Here is a 19193-nt window from a genome sequence, read left to right as displayed (position 1 = left end):
ATTTCTCTTGAAGTACTAGTACATTTGTTTAGCTGGTAGTTTGTGCATTTGTTTAGCTGGTAGTTTGAGGTTAGAGATTAAAAAAAGGTCAACTCTATGAAAGATAGTTCTATTTACATAAGATGGAGAAATCTCATGTCCAAATTCAAAGACTGATGGAAAACCCACTGCTGGATTAAATGTCATGTTTCTCCTCTGTGTCTTCCCACCAGCTGCCCACCAGTCCCATCTGCCAACCAAATCCTCATATTAGGTTAACTTCTCATCATAAAGATAAAGGCACACTAATAGATGGACTCTAGGCTCTTGGATGTATCAGAGGTTATAACCTCCTGCTTAGACAATGTGCAGGAGGTTATGTGGCCCTTTAAAGGGTCAGATCTGGGATTAGAATGCAGATTTTATTGCCAAAATCAACACAATTTCCACTCTACCATGCTGCTCCTTTTTTTCTCTCTTCCATTTTTCCACTTCTTTCTCTTTGCTTTCTCTTACTTTCTCAACCAATCATCCCTTGCACGTGTGTTTTCTCTTTTCTGCTCCTCAAATCTCCTCTCTCCATGTTGTACTCATTGGGTATTGAGGGATTTCATTGGTTCTACATCGTTCCCTCGAACCTCATTAACATTACCAGTGTGGAAGATTAGACTCAGGGAGAGCAGATAGAAAGCTACAGTAGTATTTCAGCTTATTAGCATCTGAATTGGGATAGTGACAAAGACAGTTACAATGGTAGAGATAAAAGTAAAGATACACTCCTCATTCAATAAAAACAGCTAACATTTTTATAGGGCCTAACATGTGCCAGGCTCTTTTCTAAATGTTTAATGTATTTTAACTCACTCAGTCCTCCTAATAACTGTCTGCGGAAAGTACCTCCATTTTACAAATGAAAGCATGGAAGGCCTTGCCTACCTAAAGCAGAGATTCAAACCCAGGCAGTATTGCTCCAGAGATCTTGCTATCCAGCAAACATGATATAGGTAGAATCTTCGGGGATGCCCTGGATCTCTAGAGTCTATGGGTTTCATATTAAGAAACTGTGGTAGCCCTAACCGGTTTGGCTCAGCGGATAGAGCGTCGGCCTGCAGACTGAAGGGTCCCAGGTTCGATTCCGGTCAAGGGCATGTACCTTGGTTGTGGGCACATCCCCAGTGGGGGCTGTGCAGAAGGCAGCTGATGGATATCTCTCATCGATGTTTCTAACTCTCTATCTCTCTCCCTTCCTCTCTGTAAAAAATCAATAAAAAATATATTAAAAAAAAAAAAGAAACTGTGGTATTTCTATACTTGAAGCTGTAGGGGCCAATGAATCACTCAGACAAGAGAGGGTAGCATGAAAAAGAAGGCTGAAAATAGAACACTGATCTTTAAAAAAATGTTGCCAAAGTTAATGAGTGGATAAAAAAGCTGGGGCATATTTACATCATGGAATACTATGCAGCTATAAAAAAAAAAGAAGGATCTTTTACCATTGGAGCCAGCATGGAGGGACCTGGAGAGTATTATGCTAAGCAAAATAAGCCAGTCAGAGAAAGATAAGTATCACATGATCTCACTCATATTTGGAATCTAATGAACAAAAACTCATGAGCAAAACAGATCCAGAGACATAGAAGCATGTAACAGACTGACGAATCTCAGAAGGAAGGCAGGAGCAGGGTGGGGCGGGGTGGGGCGGGGGGGGGCCCTGGAGAGTGTTTAACCCGGGGAACTTATATGCACATATGCATAGCCCATGGACACAGACAATAGTGGTGAAGACCTGGGAGGGGATGGTGTGGGCGGAAGAGGACATCTGTAATATTTTCTACAATAAAGATAAATTTTTAAAAAATTTAAAGGGAACAAGAGTAAAAGAAGAAAAACCTAAGACAAAGATGATAAAGATATAAGGGGAAGTGAGAGTGGCAACATCCCTTTTCCATTGATTATGGTGTCTTTTGCTGAGAAAAGTTTAATCTTTTTTTAATTTTTTTACAGAGAGGAAGGGAGAGGGATAGTTAGAAACATCGATGAGAGAGAAACATCTATCAGCTGCCTCCTGCACACCTCCTACTGGGAATGTGCCTGCAACCAAGGTACATGCCCTTGACCTGAATCGAACTTGGGACCCTTGAGTCCGCAGGCTGATGCTGTATCCACTGATCCAAACTGGTTAGGGCAAAAAGTTTAATCTTTTATGTAGTTAAATATATCAATGACTTCTGTGAGTTGAGGTTTACAATCACTAAGGGTTTTTCTTTTTCAGACCTAATTCTTAAGTTCTTTTACCTTATTTTGAAAATTTTCTAATTCTGATATATGTAGTTCTTTCATACCTTGTATCATTTTTCTAAATGTGTTCTAGCTTTTCTAAAACAGAAGGTTATGGTTGTTTTCAGTTTTATGGCCATTTCTTTCTTGCATGCTTTTATTCTCTGTGGAAATGTTATTCTTCCAATTATTCTCTTTCAGTCACATCACATCTTTGTACATTTAGCTTCAATACTTTTTGGTTACTTACTTTTAGGTGAGATTAACTTTCCTAAACATTTGGGGGAGGGGAGGATATGGGTTAATGGCAACTTCTCTAATTTCACAGGACTCTCCCTTATTGGCTACTTTTCCAAAATGGCTTTCCTAAAATTTTTGCTGGTTCCCTCCCCATCTTTAACTGCACCTCCTATTTCTTTTCTCTCTTGTCCCTATGACCCAGTAGCTTATCTTCAGGCCTGGACAGGATCTATGGTGGCTCAATTTGAGGAATTCCAGCCGTGGGCAAACTACGGCCCGCGGGCCGGATCCAGCTGTTCTATCCGGTTCTCTTGCTCTCCCCTCCGCTCCTTTACTTTGAATTTATATTAGTTCACACAAACACTCCATCCATGCTTTTGTTCCGGCCCTCCGGTCCAGTTTAACAACCCATTGTGGCCCTCGAGTCAAAAAGTTTGCCCACCCCTGGCTGTGCCAGGCCCTTCTGATTTAGCTAGGGCTCCTTTCCTCCACCTGCTATCGGATTGGACAAAACCCTTCCGAGTTTCAGTGGCTGTTCTCTCTGGCCCAGTGTACTTTCCATTAAATACCTTCTGGCTATTTATGTAGTTTCTAGCTTTCTCAGGTTCCTCAGAGTCCCATACATTCCCTCTGATTTATTTTTTTTTTTCCAAAAGGCATTTTTATTGATTTCAGAGAGAAGAGGAGAGGGAGAGATAGAAACATCACTAATGAGAGACAATCACCAATTGGCTTCTCCCCACAGGCCCAAAACCCCAGCACATACCCCCAGTGGGAATTGAACTGTGGACTCCCCCATGCCCCTCACAGATAGACGCTCAACCACTTAGCCACACCACCCAGGCTTTCTTCACACAGAAAGTTTAGTTTATAATGTGGGAATTCGTAGATTCAAGCACTATGCTATCCCTGCCACCATCATCCTCAAATTCAAAAGTTATTTGTTGTTGAATGTTAGTATTTGTTGTTAGATGTTAGTATTGAGGTTATGAAACCCTTAAAAAAAGACTTAGGAAGATTTCCATGTTTTTTCTATGATCCAAAAAGTGTAAAATATTATATTAATTATCTGTTCCTTTAAAGTAAGGGTGGGAAACCATTTTTCTGCCAAGGGCTATTTGGATATTTACAACATCATTCGAGAACCATACAAAATTATCAACTTAACAATTAGTTATATTTGGTCAAACATTTAATTAATGCATTGGCAGGGCCAGACCAAATGATTTCTCGGGCTGTACGTTCCCCACCCCTGCTTTAAAGGCAATCCTCCTATGTCATCTCACCATGAATCACCAGCTTTTGTTTGGTTAACCTTGCTTACTAGGTGGTGTTCCCCTTTTCACTCAATGTTCCAAGTACATCTCTTCAGAAAATTATTATCTTTTCTTCTTGATGGAAACTATGTAAGTATTTGTGCTCCCTTAACAGAATTTCCAACAAGCAATTAACATTTGTGGGATGTAGAAACAGAGAGATCATTTTATTTTATTTTTTAAGAAAATTATATATGTATTTTTAAGATTGAAAAGCCAGGAAATGAAACTAGCATTTTAGACAATTCTCTTAAAATGCTGTATGCCAGAATTACAAGGCTCAATGTACACTTCTGGCTTCTCTGTTCCACATAAAATGCTACTTGGTGGAGCTTTTTTATGAAAAGGCTTCCAATGCTTGGCCAGTTTCAAACCCAGATCACAGTTCTTTCATGGTGTAACCTGAGCCAATCCGACAGAGAGTATGAAACACCGATGGTTTTTCACCAGAAGCACGCTTCTCTGCGACAGCACACAAAAAATGAGACATCATTCCACCCCGTGAACTTTTACCCCAATAGCCCCCAGCAATTATGATGTCCAATTCATCCATGAGGCCATTTACGTACTCTGGTTTGATTTTTAACCATCCTTCACCTCTTTTGTCTGCTTAAAATATCTTGTTTAAAATTCTTCAGTACACTTTGAGTTCCAGATACCACCCATATTTTGTAGTGTGGCATTTAAAATCTATCCTGATCTATTTATCTATTATGCCCCCTCACACCTAAATTTAAATACTTTACAAATATCCTCCCACACTTTTGCACTCTCCATGTTTTTACTTACAATCTGTCTTCCCCCTGCCAGGATAAGCCTTCCATAGCACCATGACTGATGAAATCCCACTTATCTTTCCAGAATCCACTCACTTATCAACCTCATGGGAGAGGCTTACATAAGAGCAGCAGATAAAAGCTGGAGAGCCCTTTCTATGTGCTGGTTGCTTTCATTCTGTCCAACATTCTGGGTGACACAGGCATTGTTTCTACTTGAAAGTTTAGAAACTAAAGTTTAGAGTTTGAGATTTGCTCAAAATGATACTTGGTTAGAACTGGGATTGAGGCCTAGGAAGACTTGATTCTAAAGCTTGTACTCTTTTTTTTCCTGTACAACATGGCTTTTGGGGCAATCCACTATTTCTTTAATTAGAATAACATTTATCTTTTGTATTCTAGTTATATTTATCTTTCCGTACACTCTGAGTTCTTTGAGGGCAAAGCCTGCCTTATTCATTCTTTTACCCAAATGATTATCAAAGAGAGTAAGAACTTAATATACATTGGTTGAAAGTAAATGGTGGCAGTTATTTACGGGATAGCTCTAGTGGTGAAAGAATTTCATATTAGATGTTTTAAAGCTAAACTCAAACTATTTCCCCCAAAATGAGGATTTCAAGGATTCAAACAGTCTTGTTAATTCCTATCCCAGGCAAGCACATGAGTAAGAAGTACCTAATCCAGCCACCTGACTTTCCAAGAAGGTACCATGAGTCAGAAGAAATGAATGAATTCTTTCGGGACAGTTCTAAGTCATCAGGGATGCAGAAGAGGGTGCAGGAGTTTTTGAATAGTAGCAGGCGTCCTCAAACTACGGCCCGCGGGCCACATGCGCCCCGCCAAGGACATTTATTCGGCCCGCCGGGTGCCACTGCCTGTCCTGCTTAGCAGCCGACTCGTTCCGGGCCTACAGTGCGCATAGGAATTTGTTCATAGTTGTTGTTTTTTTTAAACTATAGTCCGGCCCTCCAACTGTCTGAGGGACAGTGAACTGGCTCCTGTTTAAAAAGTTTGAGGACCCCTGAAAATGGCTCATCCTACTTTGTGGCAAGAAACCACGGCTTTGGAAAATAAGAGCAAAGTAGGTTTTTCAGTCTGCTCCTAAGGATTTATTCTATAAATAGTACAACAGTGCACAACACAAATCAAGTGCCTTCATTTACAGAATTTATTTTCTAGTGCTGGGAAATAATTTTATAATAAATGGGGGATGTGGGTGAAGGAAAATATAAGAGATCTCAAAGATGTTGAAAGGAAAAGCAAACAAATCAGTGTGACTGCAGTGTGGTGAGCAAGGGATGTGGGGGCAACTGGTAGGAAATTAAGTCAGAGAGCTAACAGATGATGTGGGACCATGTCCAACAGACCATGTTAAAGACTTTAGAGGTTATGAATGATGAGGATTTAGTGGTTTTGACCATGTTAACATGACGTGATTTGCATCTTTAAACAAATTTTGTTCTGGAGAACAGATAGCAGTGGAGTAAGAGCACAAGGAGGAAGGCCCACTGTGAAGGTATGAGAATAGTCCAGTGAGTAATGGGGGCAGAAACTATGGTTATCTCTAAGAGTGGTGAGAGGTCGTATTCTGAATGTATGTGGAAGCTCTATCCAAGATTTGCTATGTACTGGAAATATGAGAACAGATGGAGTGAAGAACCCTGGTTTTTGGCTTGAGCAGCGGGGTGAATAGAATACAGCTTAGTGAGGAGGGAAACACTGGAAAAGATCATTAAGTTTGTTTGAGAAATCAAGACTTCTATAGGAATATTTGTAGATGAAATTATGTGACCATGATTACTTCAAAATAATCTAGTTCTGTAAATATACAAAAAGGTTAAGCATTGCTAATTGTTGAGACAGGATGATATGCACATGCAGGTTTATTATACTATTCTATCTTCTGCATTTACAATTGTTCAGTAATAATACTTATTAATATTTTAATAATAAACTTTAAAAAGAATGCTTATAAATACACATCAGACTTCATGTAGATGTGTTAGATATACATGGACTGCAGTTCAGTAAAGAAATCAGGCTAAAAATATAGGAATTATTAGCACATTTAAAGCCATGGGACAGGATGAGAATGCCTATAGAATGAATAAAAATAAAGAATAGGTCCAGCACTAAGTAACTGAACTCTCCAACATTTAGAGATGAGAAAAATCTTGAAAGGCATTTTTGCCAGGATTTTGCAATGTGTCACTAGAAAATACATAACTTTGAATCAGTAATTCCATTTCTAGGAATGTATAAGAAATGAACAGGACTCGTGTATATAGACTATGTAAAAATTTTATTACGAATACTCAGTGGGAAAAGAGAAGGGAGGGAGGTGGCATGGTAAAATAGCCTGAAAGTCAATCATTGGGCTGGCCTGATACATTACAGTACAGTCAATGGAATATTGTCCAGCAATTAAGAATGGTGTAGGTATAGACTCAAAATGTATTGAGAAAAGCTGATCAGCAAATAGAGCATTCTAGTTTGTTTTATACTTATTTGCACTATAATGTTAATGTTTTACACTAATCTTTCCATCAATAACCTAAAATAGTAAATGGTAAAATTATATAGCTTTTCCCCACTTCATTTATCTGTGGTTTGTAATTTTCCTCAGTAGATATTATAAAAATATACAAGGTTAATTTTTAAATAAAACTCATTAAGGAATATAAAATACAAATGACCTTAAATAGGAACCTGACTTGAATTAATCAATATTTATATTGATACCATAACAGCTGACTGAAATAACTATTATTACTGTAAAATAAATATACCATAAGAAATCATTTCAATAGTATATAAATATTTTATTTAAATTAAGAAATGTAATAAAATTACATACACTTGTTCCACTGTTTGGGTAACATTTCTAATTATTTATAAATAACCTACACACCGTTTCTGAGGTACTAAATTCTAAGATTTCAATAGTGTCATGAAAGTATATTTTTCAAAATGTGTAAGCTATATTCCACAATCTGGTATAGAAATCCAGACATAATATATACAATACACACTGACTTTAACTAACCTAAGGATAGTAATATTAAAAGTCAAGGCAATTTATTTCTCTGTAGTGAAAGCTACAACACACATGCCATTTTGAGATGAACTATAGCTAGAAAAATCACTGTGTGACTATCATTTATATTGATCTAATTTAAGTTTTTAGAACATTGTCATTTTACTTCCCCTAATTTAGCTAATGATATCACTAGCAAGGTCTTATTCATGAGCTTGACCTTAACCTTAAAAAATAAACTTGTTTACAACATTTCACATTTTTCAAAATTCAGTCTTCAGTTTAGAAGACTTATTTTTACAAGTCCAATTGTAACAATTCTGCTTTTTTCTTATAATGCTTTTATTAGATACAAACTATTATGAATTCAGAAAATCCTGTTTAGGTCAATATACTGACTCTAAAACTTCCTACATGTATTTTATTAGTATCTGAGTCAAACTTCTAGATTGTTATAGGGATATTACATAAAAAATCTTTTTTTTTTTTTTTTTACCTTTTTCATCTTGATTATAAAAATCATCAACTACTACATTGCTAAAATAATTTCTTCTTTCTTGGCCTCAGGCCACTGTCTTGTCTACCTCAAAAGTGAAAATTGTTTTCCTATATCTAATAACATTGTTCAAGCATAGCTATTAAGAGATAAAAATAAAATTTAGTTTAATATTTTATCATTATCACCTGTTAGGGGCTGGCCAAATCAGATGCTTTCCTCACTAGAAAAACAAGCTTTAAACCAAATATTGATTTTCCTCCTGTAATTCACATCTGTCTATTGAATCAATTACCCAACCTTCTTGCAGAATTTTAAACTTTCTCTTGAGAGTTCTTCGAAAAGCTTTAAAATCTGCAACACGACTATGATCCTCCCCAATGATTACATGAGACACTCCGTTAGCTAAACAAGAAACTACTTCTGCTCCATGGAATCGAAGCTCTAAGGCTGTAATAGCTAATCTTGTTCCCTCGATTTTGGTATTCACATCATTAATAACAGTATACAAGTCCAAATAAATGGTGTGATTTCGAAACATATTCAGGGGAGAGCAGTCCCAGGAATATCGATACTCTAAATCAGCAATCACAGAGGCCATTTCTTTAGGAGTCTGTTCACTAGAATCTTTAATTCCTGAGAATACTTCCTTCAGTTGGTTCAAATCTGTATCAACAAAATAACTATCACCATAACAATCATATTCACGGGCAAAATGTTGTTTTGTTGATGGGCACATATGAATCATAAAGTGAGGCTGCCATGGCACACAGCTTTTGGTCTTAAAACATTCTAACAGCCACTCAGGCTTGACAACATCATGTTTATTTGAAGAAATTATATTTTTCACTCTTATGTTCTCAGACCCTGCAATAACGCAGTATGTGTCTGGGCCTGGGTTTTGTACTATGTAACCACCAAATTCTGCAATTCTGTTCTCCAGGTCAGGCTTTGGATGGCCATTTATTCCACTCATAACACAAAACTCCACATCTTCAAATATATTGGAAACTTTGTTTACTTTAGAAAGGTTAGGTGCTTTTAAGTGCTCAATAATTCCAATAACTTTCTTAATTTTGGGGGCAGCTTTCCGCTTTTTTACTTGGGGTTCATCATCACCACCGACATAAAGGTGTTTAGATGCAAGCTTTCCAGATGCTTTCCCTCGAAGCTGTTCTAAGTCATCCAGAGTCATGCACTCATGCCACTCTTTGTCTTCTCTGATCTTTTCAATTCGTGGAAAACGCAAAGTGCAGCCAGTTTTATACATGTCACTGGGAACAATCTCTGATGCTTTAACCTGAACGATGACAGAATTGCAAGGCTCAATGTACACTTCTGGCTTCTCTGTTCCACATAAAATGCTACTTGGTGGAGCTTTTTTATGAAAAGGCTTCCAATGCTTGGCCAGTTTCAAACCCAGATCATACAGTTCTTTCATGGTGTAACCTGAGCCAATACGACAAAGAGTATGAAACACCGATGGTTTTTCACCAGAAGCATGCTTCTCTGCGACAGCACACAAAAAATGAGACATCATTCCACCCCGTGAACCTTTACCCCAATAGCCCCCAACAATTATGATGTCCAATTCATCCATGAGGCCATTTACGTACTCTGGTTTGATTTTTAACCATCCTTCACCTCTTTTGTCTGGCTTATAAATGGATAGAGGGTGTTTTATCATGATTCCCTCTTCTCTTTTATCTATTGCTTCATTCAGAGCATCAATTGCTTCTTTATTAGTATGAGCTTGTGTTTTTTCCACTATTTCTATTCTGCCTGGTACTGGTGTAAAAATACTGCTAAGAATTTCATATCTCTTTCTCAGAGTTTCATGTCCTAGCTTTTTATTATTGACCATCAATACATCAAAAACACAATAACAAGTTTGCAGATCAGAATCTTCTACCATTCTTTTAATATCAAACTTATTCCCCTTTTGCATAAAAGTTTGCGTATTAGGATTGTAGGCCATCATCTCACCATCAAGGATACAAATCTGTATATCTGTTCTGAATGCATTATGAATGAATGGTGTAAGAGAACCTTCCTGTGGAGAAGCACCAAACTGTTCTGTATATTTATATCCATTTCGGGAGAAATATGCATATACACCCCCATCTTTGTGCATTTGCATGCGCTCACCATCTAGCTTGGTTTCAATATAGAAACTCTGGTTTTTCATGTCCTTCTCAATTCGCTCAATATCTGCTATTGCAGCGAGCATTGGTTTAAAGGGAGAGAATAAAGTAATAGAGATATCACTGAGCCCTACTGAAGGGTCATGCAGTTGCCTACAGACTTTTTCCAGATCTGTGGTGACATTATGCAACTCAGCAGCATCATTATGAAAAATAGAAAATACAGTTTGCTGACTAAAACCTAGCTTTAAGTCCTTCACAATCATTCGTATTAGCCACTTTTGTTCAAGTGCTGAACTCTGAGTTATTAGCTGAAGAAGACTCTTCTTTATTAGGTCCTTTCTTTTGGCAGAATTATTGGTGGCAATTGAGTCCAAAATGTCATTTACTTGCTGTATGGTTAAACTTCCTTTCTGTAAACATCTTGGTTTCAATACAAAGTATGCAATCATGGCAAAGTCTCCAGCATCTCCACGAGTTCCAGTAGGTGTCCTGTAATTTAAAAGTTTAAGAGCATCTTTTCCATCTTTAGGTAAATTGAGCAATTCAATATAAAGCTTAGCAAGCATTGTTTCTTTGATTCCATAGGCCATTCTTTCTCTTTCTAGCTGAGGGAGAATAAGTCTCATTGCAGGATAAAAAGAGTCTGTGACATCTTTCTGGTTCTTATGAAGGGCATCATGAAATTTTCTCCAAGAATCTAAAAATTCCCTGAAGTGTCTGATTTTATCTGCACGTCCTTTACTTCTCTGTATTCTTTCTAATGTTGAACATAAATCTGCAAAAGGAACGTGAGATGCAACAGTTTGTGAAGTTTGTGAGGCAGCCATAGAAGTGATGGGTGACTCCTCTGGTTCAACTAATAAAACAGAAAGAGAGTAACTTTAAGTAAAAGGTAAAATTCAACTAAATATTTAATGTACAGTCTTTAAAGAGAACACCTGGTTCATAATGTTTGCCAAGTGAAAATAGATCAATGCTATAAATGCTGCAAATAATGTCTTTTTATTTTCTACATTTAATAACCATTTTATCTTAATTCTATTTAGTATTTATTATCAAAAGTATCAGTAGTCCCATTCTCTGTAATTTACAATACTAAATTTAATTCTTTTAATTTTCTTACTCCCTAAATTACAGCTTCTATTGAAATTATTCCATTCCTTATTTAGCACATAATGCAAAAGATGATTGCTAATAATGATAATAACAAATAAAGCTCAATTCACTATATTTCTGAACGTCTTATATCTCTCCTCTTTTTCTGTTATACCCAGTACCAGAAATAAACTTCTTAAAACAGATGTTTTCAACAAATCATTAGCTCACTGAATGAAATTTGGCTTTGTAGGAAGTTTGTGCTTCTACATAGACAGAACCCTTGAAAGAAAGAAAGAAAGAAAGAAAGAAAGAAAGAAAGAAAGAAAGAAAGAAAGAAAGAAAGAAAGAAAGAAAGAAAGAAAGGAAAGGAAAGGAAAGGAAAGGAAAAGAAAGGAAAAGAAAAGAAAGGAAAAGGAAAGAAAAGAAAAGAAAAGAAAAAGAAGGAAAAGGTATCTTCTTTTAGACAAACAAAGCCCATGGCTAAGTTTACTTCCACTCCCTCACTGCTAGCTATGCCTAATCACTCTGGAATTCAAAACCCAACTCAAAATACCCTCCCCATGAAATCTTCGCTTGACCTGTCTCTTTTAGTTCTATATTTTAACATAGTTACTTACATTTTTATAAATTTGAATTCATTAGTACACTTTTTTTGTTTATATTCCCTGCCAGTTATACCCACCCACCCACCAATTCACTGACTGCACATGAACAAGGCATAGTGCTATGTGCCAATACAGTATAGAATTGCCTTAAGTGAGCATACACCCTGTAAAGAAAAAGGGACAAATGGGAACTAATTATAAAATGCTAAGTGCTTTAACAAAAATAAAAACAACAGTGTGTCATGACAGAGAGCTTTTCACTGAAATATCTTGTAAAGTTAGAAAGGGAAATAATAAAGTTAGAAAGGACCTTGCTGTGCTAAGGTCTAGAACATTTCCTAAAGCAGTCATGACAAGTGTGAAAATTTTTTTCACATTTTTAATATCCATGCAAGTTCTATTAGAATCTATAAGGTATCAGATCTATGGCTATATAACACTCACTTTTCAAAGAGACTTTAAGTAAAAATGTGTGCTCCAGAAATGCAGACTTCTGTTTTTATCTAGTGGTTTCAGACACCTCCTGGCACATTCCTGATAGCCCAGAGAGCCCAGAGCAGTGTCACACCAGGGATGGGATGAACTGCTATAGTACAGAGATCACAACATTCCCACTCCTGCCAACAAAAACCATCAAATACCTTAGGAGTACAAGGCTACATTATCCAGCACAAGAAATGAATGGCTAACTGCTGTACCACACTTACTGAACTGTCAGTCTCTAGAGATCAGAAATCATGTTGCAATTTGGGCCACTAGTGATTGGCAAGACATAGGTCTGTTTGTTTAATGAATTACTAACACACACACACACACACACACACACACACACACACACACACACACACACACACACACACACACGGCTGGAGGCACTCAGGTTAAAAGTATTCAACAGTTATGACTGCATCGGGAAAGATTCACAACAGCCATTTATTGGCCTCTAGGGGAAAAAGCCACATTTTTCAGTCTAATTCCTGACAAAGAAAATCCCACTTCTACTGAGGTAGTTAGATCAAGAGATAAACCCATGAGACTACATTCTTCTATCTTTGAATATACTAACTGCTTCCCCTCATGGTGTCTCATTTGCATAACTGAATGCACCACCTGGTTATGTTAACTGCCTTACCTCTCAAAACATGCTCCCTCGAGCCAGTATATTTTGGTATATAATGTTATTTTTATAATTTATATAATGTACGTTACAATTAAGTTTGTAAAAAATACTTCTTTAAATGTTCAAGTATTAGTATACAGTTTTCAATGGATCTGTTGATTCTCTATGGTCTCAAAGTCAGTTTCCCTCAACAAGTCGCAGGCAAAAACTCAAATTATTTTATACTAATCTTGAAATCTAGTTATAGATGAAGACACGCACGCATGTAAGTCTGCTATATAGATAACAAGAATTCCAAAATTAGTATAAAATGAATAGACAAATATTTTTACTCATTTAAATTGTATTTTGATACAATGTTAGGATTTCCACTGCTTTTCACATACACTCTAATTTTATTTTCCAGATTCTGGGGTTATATTAGCTTAAGTTTTCAATTTTTGAAAAAATAAAACAAGGTTTACGGCTAGGGCTCAGGCTCTGGAGTCCAATAAATGAATTCAACTGTGGACTCCAACACTTAATGGCTGTGTGATATGGGGCAACTACTTAATTTCTCTAAGATTCAGTTTCCTTAAGTGTAAAATGGGGTTAATAACTGCAGAAATTAAGATGATAATGACATCAGATAATTTACTTAAGGTGCTTAACACAGTACCTAGCATTTAGTAAATCCCCGATCCAAGCAATATTTAAAATACAAGTATTAAAAATAGTAAGCAGGTAAGAAGAGGGACACTTCACTTGTGGACAATAAGCAAAGATTTCAAGAGAACGAATATAAAGTAATTAGTACACAATGACTCATCCATTCAGTTGCTGCCTATATTGTCCAGGAGACACAACAAAACACACTAGCAAGTTTGTGGCTATGGGAGATGACTCAATGCTATTTTATTGGAGAGAAAGTGACTGGTACCATTCAAGTTCCTTCTGCAGTCCTGGACAAGGCGAGGTGTTTCCCTATGAGACCAAGGGTGCCCACAGCACTTCGTGACATGTGGGGAGGATCTCAGCAGAAAGAAATTAGTGGTAAGAGAAAGCCAGAAGCCTGTGGGAGCGAGTAAGTTAATGAAAGTCAAAGGGTAAGAAGAGAAATAAGGTAATTCCCTCCAAGCCTATGGTCTCTCCTTCCATTTCCTCCGATGCACGCCTACAAAATCACTGCAGCGGTCCACACCACTCCTCTGCCCCCCAAAAAACTCCAGTGGATCGTGGATGAAATCCTGGCCCTGGACACATCCCGTTCCTCTCTGAGCCCGAGGATCCCCATTAGGGATAGGGGTGTCCTCGGAATCAGAATGTATGCAATTCAAGCCGCCAACACGGCTCAGGAGAGGCAAACGCGGGGGAAATTCTAGTCCCCTCGCCGGACGTCCCAGGGGTGGGGTCTAGTCCGAGAGCCCAACGTCCCGCTTCTAAAGCAGCGCGGTCACCAAAGGGGTCCGTACTTCTCCCCTGTGGGTCCAGGGGGCGGCTGAACTGAAAAGCTTTTTGCCCAGAAATAAGAATAATGAATGTGTAAGCTTTGCTGGACGCAACATGGCCCCCTCTTGCCCAGCCTCTGCCGGCCCAGACTTCACCGCCCCACAAAACTCCTACCTGACGCGAAGCCTATGGCGCCGCCGCCAAACCCGAAGCCGCAACTCAAAAGCCGGCTCGCCAGCTGCTCCCGCGCAGGCTCAGTCGCCACTCGCAGCGGTGGAGGCCCTGACGTTAAAGAAATAATGCGCACATGCGCGGTCGCACTTGTAAGCTAGGGAAAGCCATGACGTCATAGGAATGTTGGACGAAGGCGGTGCGGGGGAGAGGGGGGACTCTGGGTAAAGGTACTGGGAATAGCCCCCACCTTGCAAGGCTGCGGAGAACCCGGGATCCATGGTAGCAGTGTGACTACAAACACAGCTTCCAACAGCCTCCCAAAGCAGCGGGTGCTTTTTGCAAGAGGTTGACCCATAAGAGTTGTTTTCGTAGCTGAGAGAGACCCAAGAACACTTGTGCATTGGCTCCTTTCTCAGACCATGAAGCCCTTTCTCTGCTTGGCCTGCCCGGTGGAAAGTGACAGCCTCTCCATCTGTTCCTGTTCCTAAGCAGGGGTACCAGGACTCATCTGGCTGGTTGGTTTTGAAAGCATGGGTTGAAGAGGATATCACCCATCCCAAACCCTCTGCTGTTACTTAAGTGGGAAAATTGGCTTTTGCAATATTGTCTGAGGCTGTCTGTCCTGTTTGTTTTTCATGATGACACAACTTGGATGTGAGTTCTTGAGACAGGCTAGTAAGCCAGGTCAAGCAGAATAGGGAAACTGAGACAAGTCAAACAAGCAGTATGCCGCCATTTGGTAAATCCTATCTTCCCTAAACCAGGGACACTTCAGAGTAAATGGTTTGCACTTGCCTCCCCAACGAGAGGATAAATAGCTTAAATCACTCTGCACAGGGAAATAGCAGAAATCCAATTAGTGTCATATGCCATTCCCAAGGACATATGAAGGGAATAAATAACATTTTGGCACATCAACATAAAACTAATGACTATTCTGTTGAATCCTCCCCTAAGATTACCCCTAAACTCCAAGCCTTTAAAACTCCTCAAACGGAAGGTCCCAGCAGTGCTCTCCCTTCCAGAAGCACCCCTCCCCTGTTCTTCCCCCACAGGCACGCATCTTCTAAACTCTAAGGGACCCCAGAGGGTTGCAACTAGGGCAGCAATGGGCAGTGGCAGTTCATCCTAGGCAGATCATCCTGTCCCCAAGGCCCCCTTTTCTCTGACTTCTTAGTGATCTGAAGCAGCGCTGGCTAGGCTCATTCCTTCACCTAGTCCCTCTTCTGTTATCCTATATCAGTGGTCGGCAAACTCATCAGTCAACAGAGCCAAATATCAACAGTACAACGATTGAAATTTCTTTTGAGAGCCAATTTTTTTAAACTTAAACTATACAGGTAGGTACATTGTTATTAACTTAATTAGGGTACTCCTAAGCTGGCCTTTGCTAAAAACTCAAGGGGCCAAAGAGCCTCATGTGGCTCGTGAGCCACAGTTTGCTGACCACTGTCCTAGGCCCTTCCCTGTTTCACTGTTCCCAGCTTCAATAAAGGTCCTCTAAAATTCACCTGTACTCATTTTGCACAATTTTTCCTGCACGATGTCAAGAACCCACACACTACTGGCCAGCCCTAGGCAGATCTGCTAAGGGCCAGGTCCCCTTTCTGGTAACATTCTTGTCTCTTAATACAGAAATAATACATAATTCATAATGACACATGATATCTCTGTAATAAAGAGCCAGAGTGTAACGACCGATCACGACCAAAGGCTGACCATCTGGAAGTCAGGGCTGGGTTGCCATGGGAACCCAGCGCTGACTACTGAGGCTGCAGGCCCTGTGACCCAGCAGTGACTGCTGAGGGGGCTTAGAATTAGGCCCGGAAAGAGACCTGAAGAGAGAAGCAGGGGCTGATCTGTAGTGTCTGAGGCAGCTTTTGGCCAGCACTTGCCTCTCTCTTTCCCTCCAAGCCTGGCCAGCAGCCTGTGTCCATTTCTCTCCAGGCCTCCACCTGAGCTGCTGATCAGCCCTGCCTTTCTGATCAGGCCCAGAGACAATGACTGGCATAGAAACTGGCCAATCAGAACCAAATCTGGGTCAACTGTGAGGAGGCAGTGGCTGCCTAGGAGACAGAGCTTTTGACTGACTGGCATAGAAACTGACCAATTAGAACCAAATTGGCCAGCAGAGGAGGGCAGTTGGGGGCAACCAGGCTGGCAGGAGAGGGCAGTTAGGGGTGATCAGGCAGGTGGAGGCAGTTAGGGGCAATCAGGCAGGCTGGCAGGTGAGCGGTTAGGAGTTAGCGGTCCCAGATTGCGAGAGGGATGTCTCCGATTGAAGAGAGTGCAGGCTGGGCTGAGGGAACTGCCCCCTCTGTGCACAAATTTCGTGCACCGGGCCACTAGTACAACTCATAATACAGATATAAACAACTGCATAATACAGATATAAATCAACTATGGATTCTTCTAGTATCTGTTCAAGGATTCAAATTAAAGTTATTATCAAACCTTTATTGAACACCTACTATGATATAGTAAATGCCCTAGTCAGTGGTCAGCAAACTCATTAGTCAACAGAGCCAAATATCAACAGTACAACGATTGAAATTTCTTTTGAGAGCCAAATTTTTTAAACTTAAACTTCTTCTAACACCACTTCTTCAAAATAGACTCGCCCAGGCCGTGATATTTTGTGGAAGAGCCACACTCAAGGGGCCAAAGAGCCGCCTGTGGCTCGTGAGCCGCAGTTTGCCAACCAGGGCCCTAGGTATACAGGATTGAGAAATGAAAACAAACCCAGTCCTTAGGTTTCAGCAGCTGTTGATTTCTACTGACATTTTATTATTTTAGACTTTCTCAAGGTTGGTTCAAAGAGAATCAAGGGTTTTTCATTGAGCATCTTACAGCTTTGCTGTGATTATTAGTTTATGTAAGCAATCTACCTTAGTGCCTGGCACTTTGGTGCTCAACAAAAGGAAGTTAATGTTAACATAAGAAACATTCAAACCTGTAAAGAATTTTTGTGAGTTTATTTGAGCCAAATTGGATAATTGCCGGGAAGCAGAATCTCAACATATTGAGATAATGCTCTGGAAAATGGCAGGTTTTCACCTATTTTTATAAACTACCATTGAAGGAGGAGATGTAAGTAGGTTACATGAAATTCACTGGTGATAGATTAGGGAGGTGGGAGAAAGCAAAGCAGGGAAACCTCTGAATTTGGGTAAAAAGTAAAATGATAGACACATGCTTCTTTTATATAGGTGTTTACAGCATAGTTAGCAGTCAACAATTAACACGATAACAGTAACAATGAGGGAATTTGTAGTCTCAGCCCTGGTGCCCTGAGAGGTCCGGAAAAAGAGAAGTTACAAGTTACCCTGACATTCCAAAGTTATGTTATCAGAGATGCAAAAAAACAATAGGCTCGTTTAAGATCAAAGTTGACCTTTGTCAGGGAAAATACTGGTCTAGGACAATGGTCAGCAAACTCAAGTCAACAGAGCCAAATATCAACAGTACAACAATTGAAATTTCTTTTGAGAGCCAAATTTTTTAAACTTAAACTTCTTCTAACGCCCCTTCTTCAAAATAGACTCGCCAAGGCCGTGGTATTTTGTGGAAGAGCCACACTCAAGGGGCCCAAGAGCCGCATGTGGCTCTCGAGCCGCGGTTTGCCGACCACTGGTCTAGGACATGACTACCCACCATAGACTGCTTTTTTAATTTAAAAAGTTTTAATATCAGACCATCCTTTGATGTTACTTTAGGTCTTTGAGTTTGCAAGACCTCCACGCAGGCCTTCCCTAAGTCAGTGAGGTTAGCATGCGGCCCCTTTTTGTCCACACTTTTATCAAGCTATTTTGTACTTGGAGCTCTTGATCTGGTAGCAGAAATCAACAAATTCTGTAAATATAAAACAGTGTACACTGAATAGCGAATGGCCAAGTGAAAGGGGACAGGCATCTGTAAATAAACAATCCAGTACAATTACCTGTCCAGGGTGGTTGACGGTGAAGCTAATATAGCTCCAGTTTCAGGGGCACAATTGTGGGGCCACTTCCAAGACCCTGAGAGTGGCCCTAGCAGTGTTCCCTTGGTCTTGTACTTTAGCAATTTGCAAAAATAAGATAATTTTGCATTCTTTTTCTTTAAAAGGGCTCCCTAATTCTTGCAAGGTTCAGGCCCCACAAAAATCTCAATCTGCCGGATGGTCCACTCGGACAGAAGTAGGAGAGGGCTGGGTTGGGAGAAAACAAAAAGAGGAAAATAGTTATGGAAGCGATTTAAAGTACAGGAACTCACTCCTGTATTCCTAACAACCCTCTAAGCCAGACACTTTCTGCTGTAAACATTCTTTCAGCAGAGAGAGCTGATGGGTTCCGAGCTCTCACCCCAGAGTCTTCGGATTGGGGCGGGGAGGTCGCGAGACAGCCCTCTGCAGCGCAGGCTATCCCACGGGAATCTCGAAAATGCCCGCGGCCAGGCGCCGACGTATCTTGTCCATCTCGGCCGCCGTCTCGGGGACTCCCGGGGCCTCGATTTCTACGC

At 39.8% G+C, this 19193-nt stretch overlaps 1 protein-coding gene across 2 annotated transcripts; it reads right to left on the bottom strand.

The window, feature by feature from the left end:
- Nucleotides 1-6882: 6882 nt before the first annotated feature.
- On the bottom strand, nucleotides 6883-19150 carry LIG4 (DNA ligase 4). 2 transcript variants are annotated; one of them, XM_080661770.1, is made up of 2 exons: nucleotides 18637-19150; nucleotides 6883-11127 (listed from the first exon to the last, which is right to left on the bottom strand). In XM_080661770.1, exon 2 carries the CDS (start codon nucleotides 11096-11098, stop codon nucleotides 8363-8365), a length of 2736 nt encoding a protein of 911 aa, XP_080517896.1. In that variant the 5' UTR covers nucleotides 11099-11127; nucleotides 18637-19150; the 3' UTR covers nucleotides 6883-8362. The 2 variants fall into 2 exon arrangements, with proteins under 2 accessions (XP_080517896.1, XP_080517895.1); XM_080661769.1 differs by lacking the exon at nucleotides 18637-19150 and adding an exon at nucleotides 14697-14833.
- Between the last annotated feature and the right edge of the window lie 43 nt (nucleotides 19151-19193).

Source organism: Plecotus auritus (genome assembly GCF_963455305.1).
Source record: "Plecotus auritus genome assembly, chromosome: 3".
Classification (NCBI taxonomy): domain Eukaryota; kingdom Metazoa; phylum Chordata; class Mammalia; order Chiroptera; family Vespertilionidae; genus Plecotus; species Plecotus auritus.
This window is presented reverse-complemented; position numbering and strand designations above follow the sequence as displayed.

Bases quoted from the DNA above. Each gene is read 5' to 3' on its own strand.
- LIG4 (XM_080661770.1), bottom strand. From the start codon at position 11,098: ATGGCTGCCTCACAAACTTCACAAACTGTTGCATCTCACGTTCCTTTT.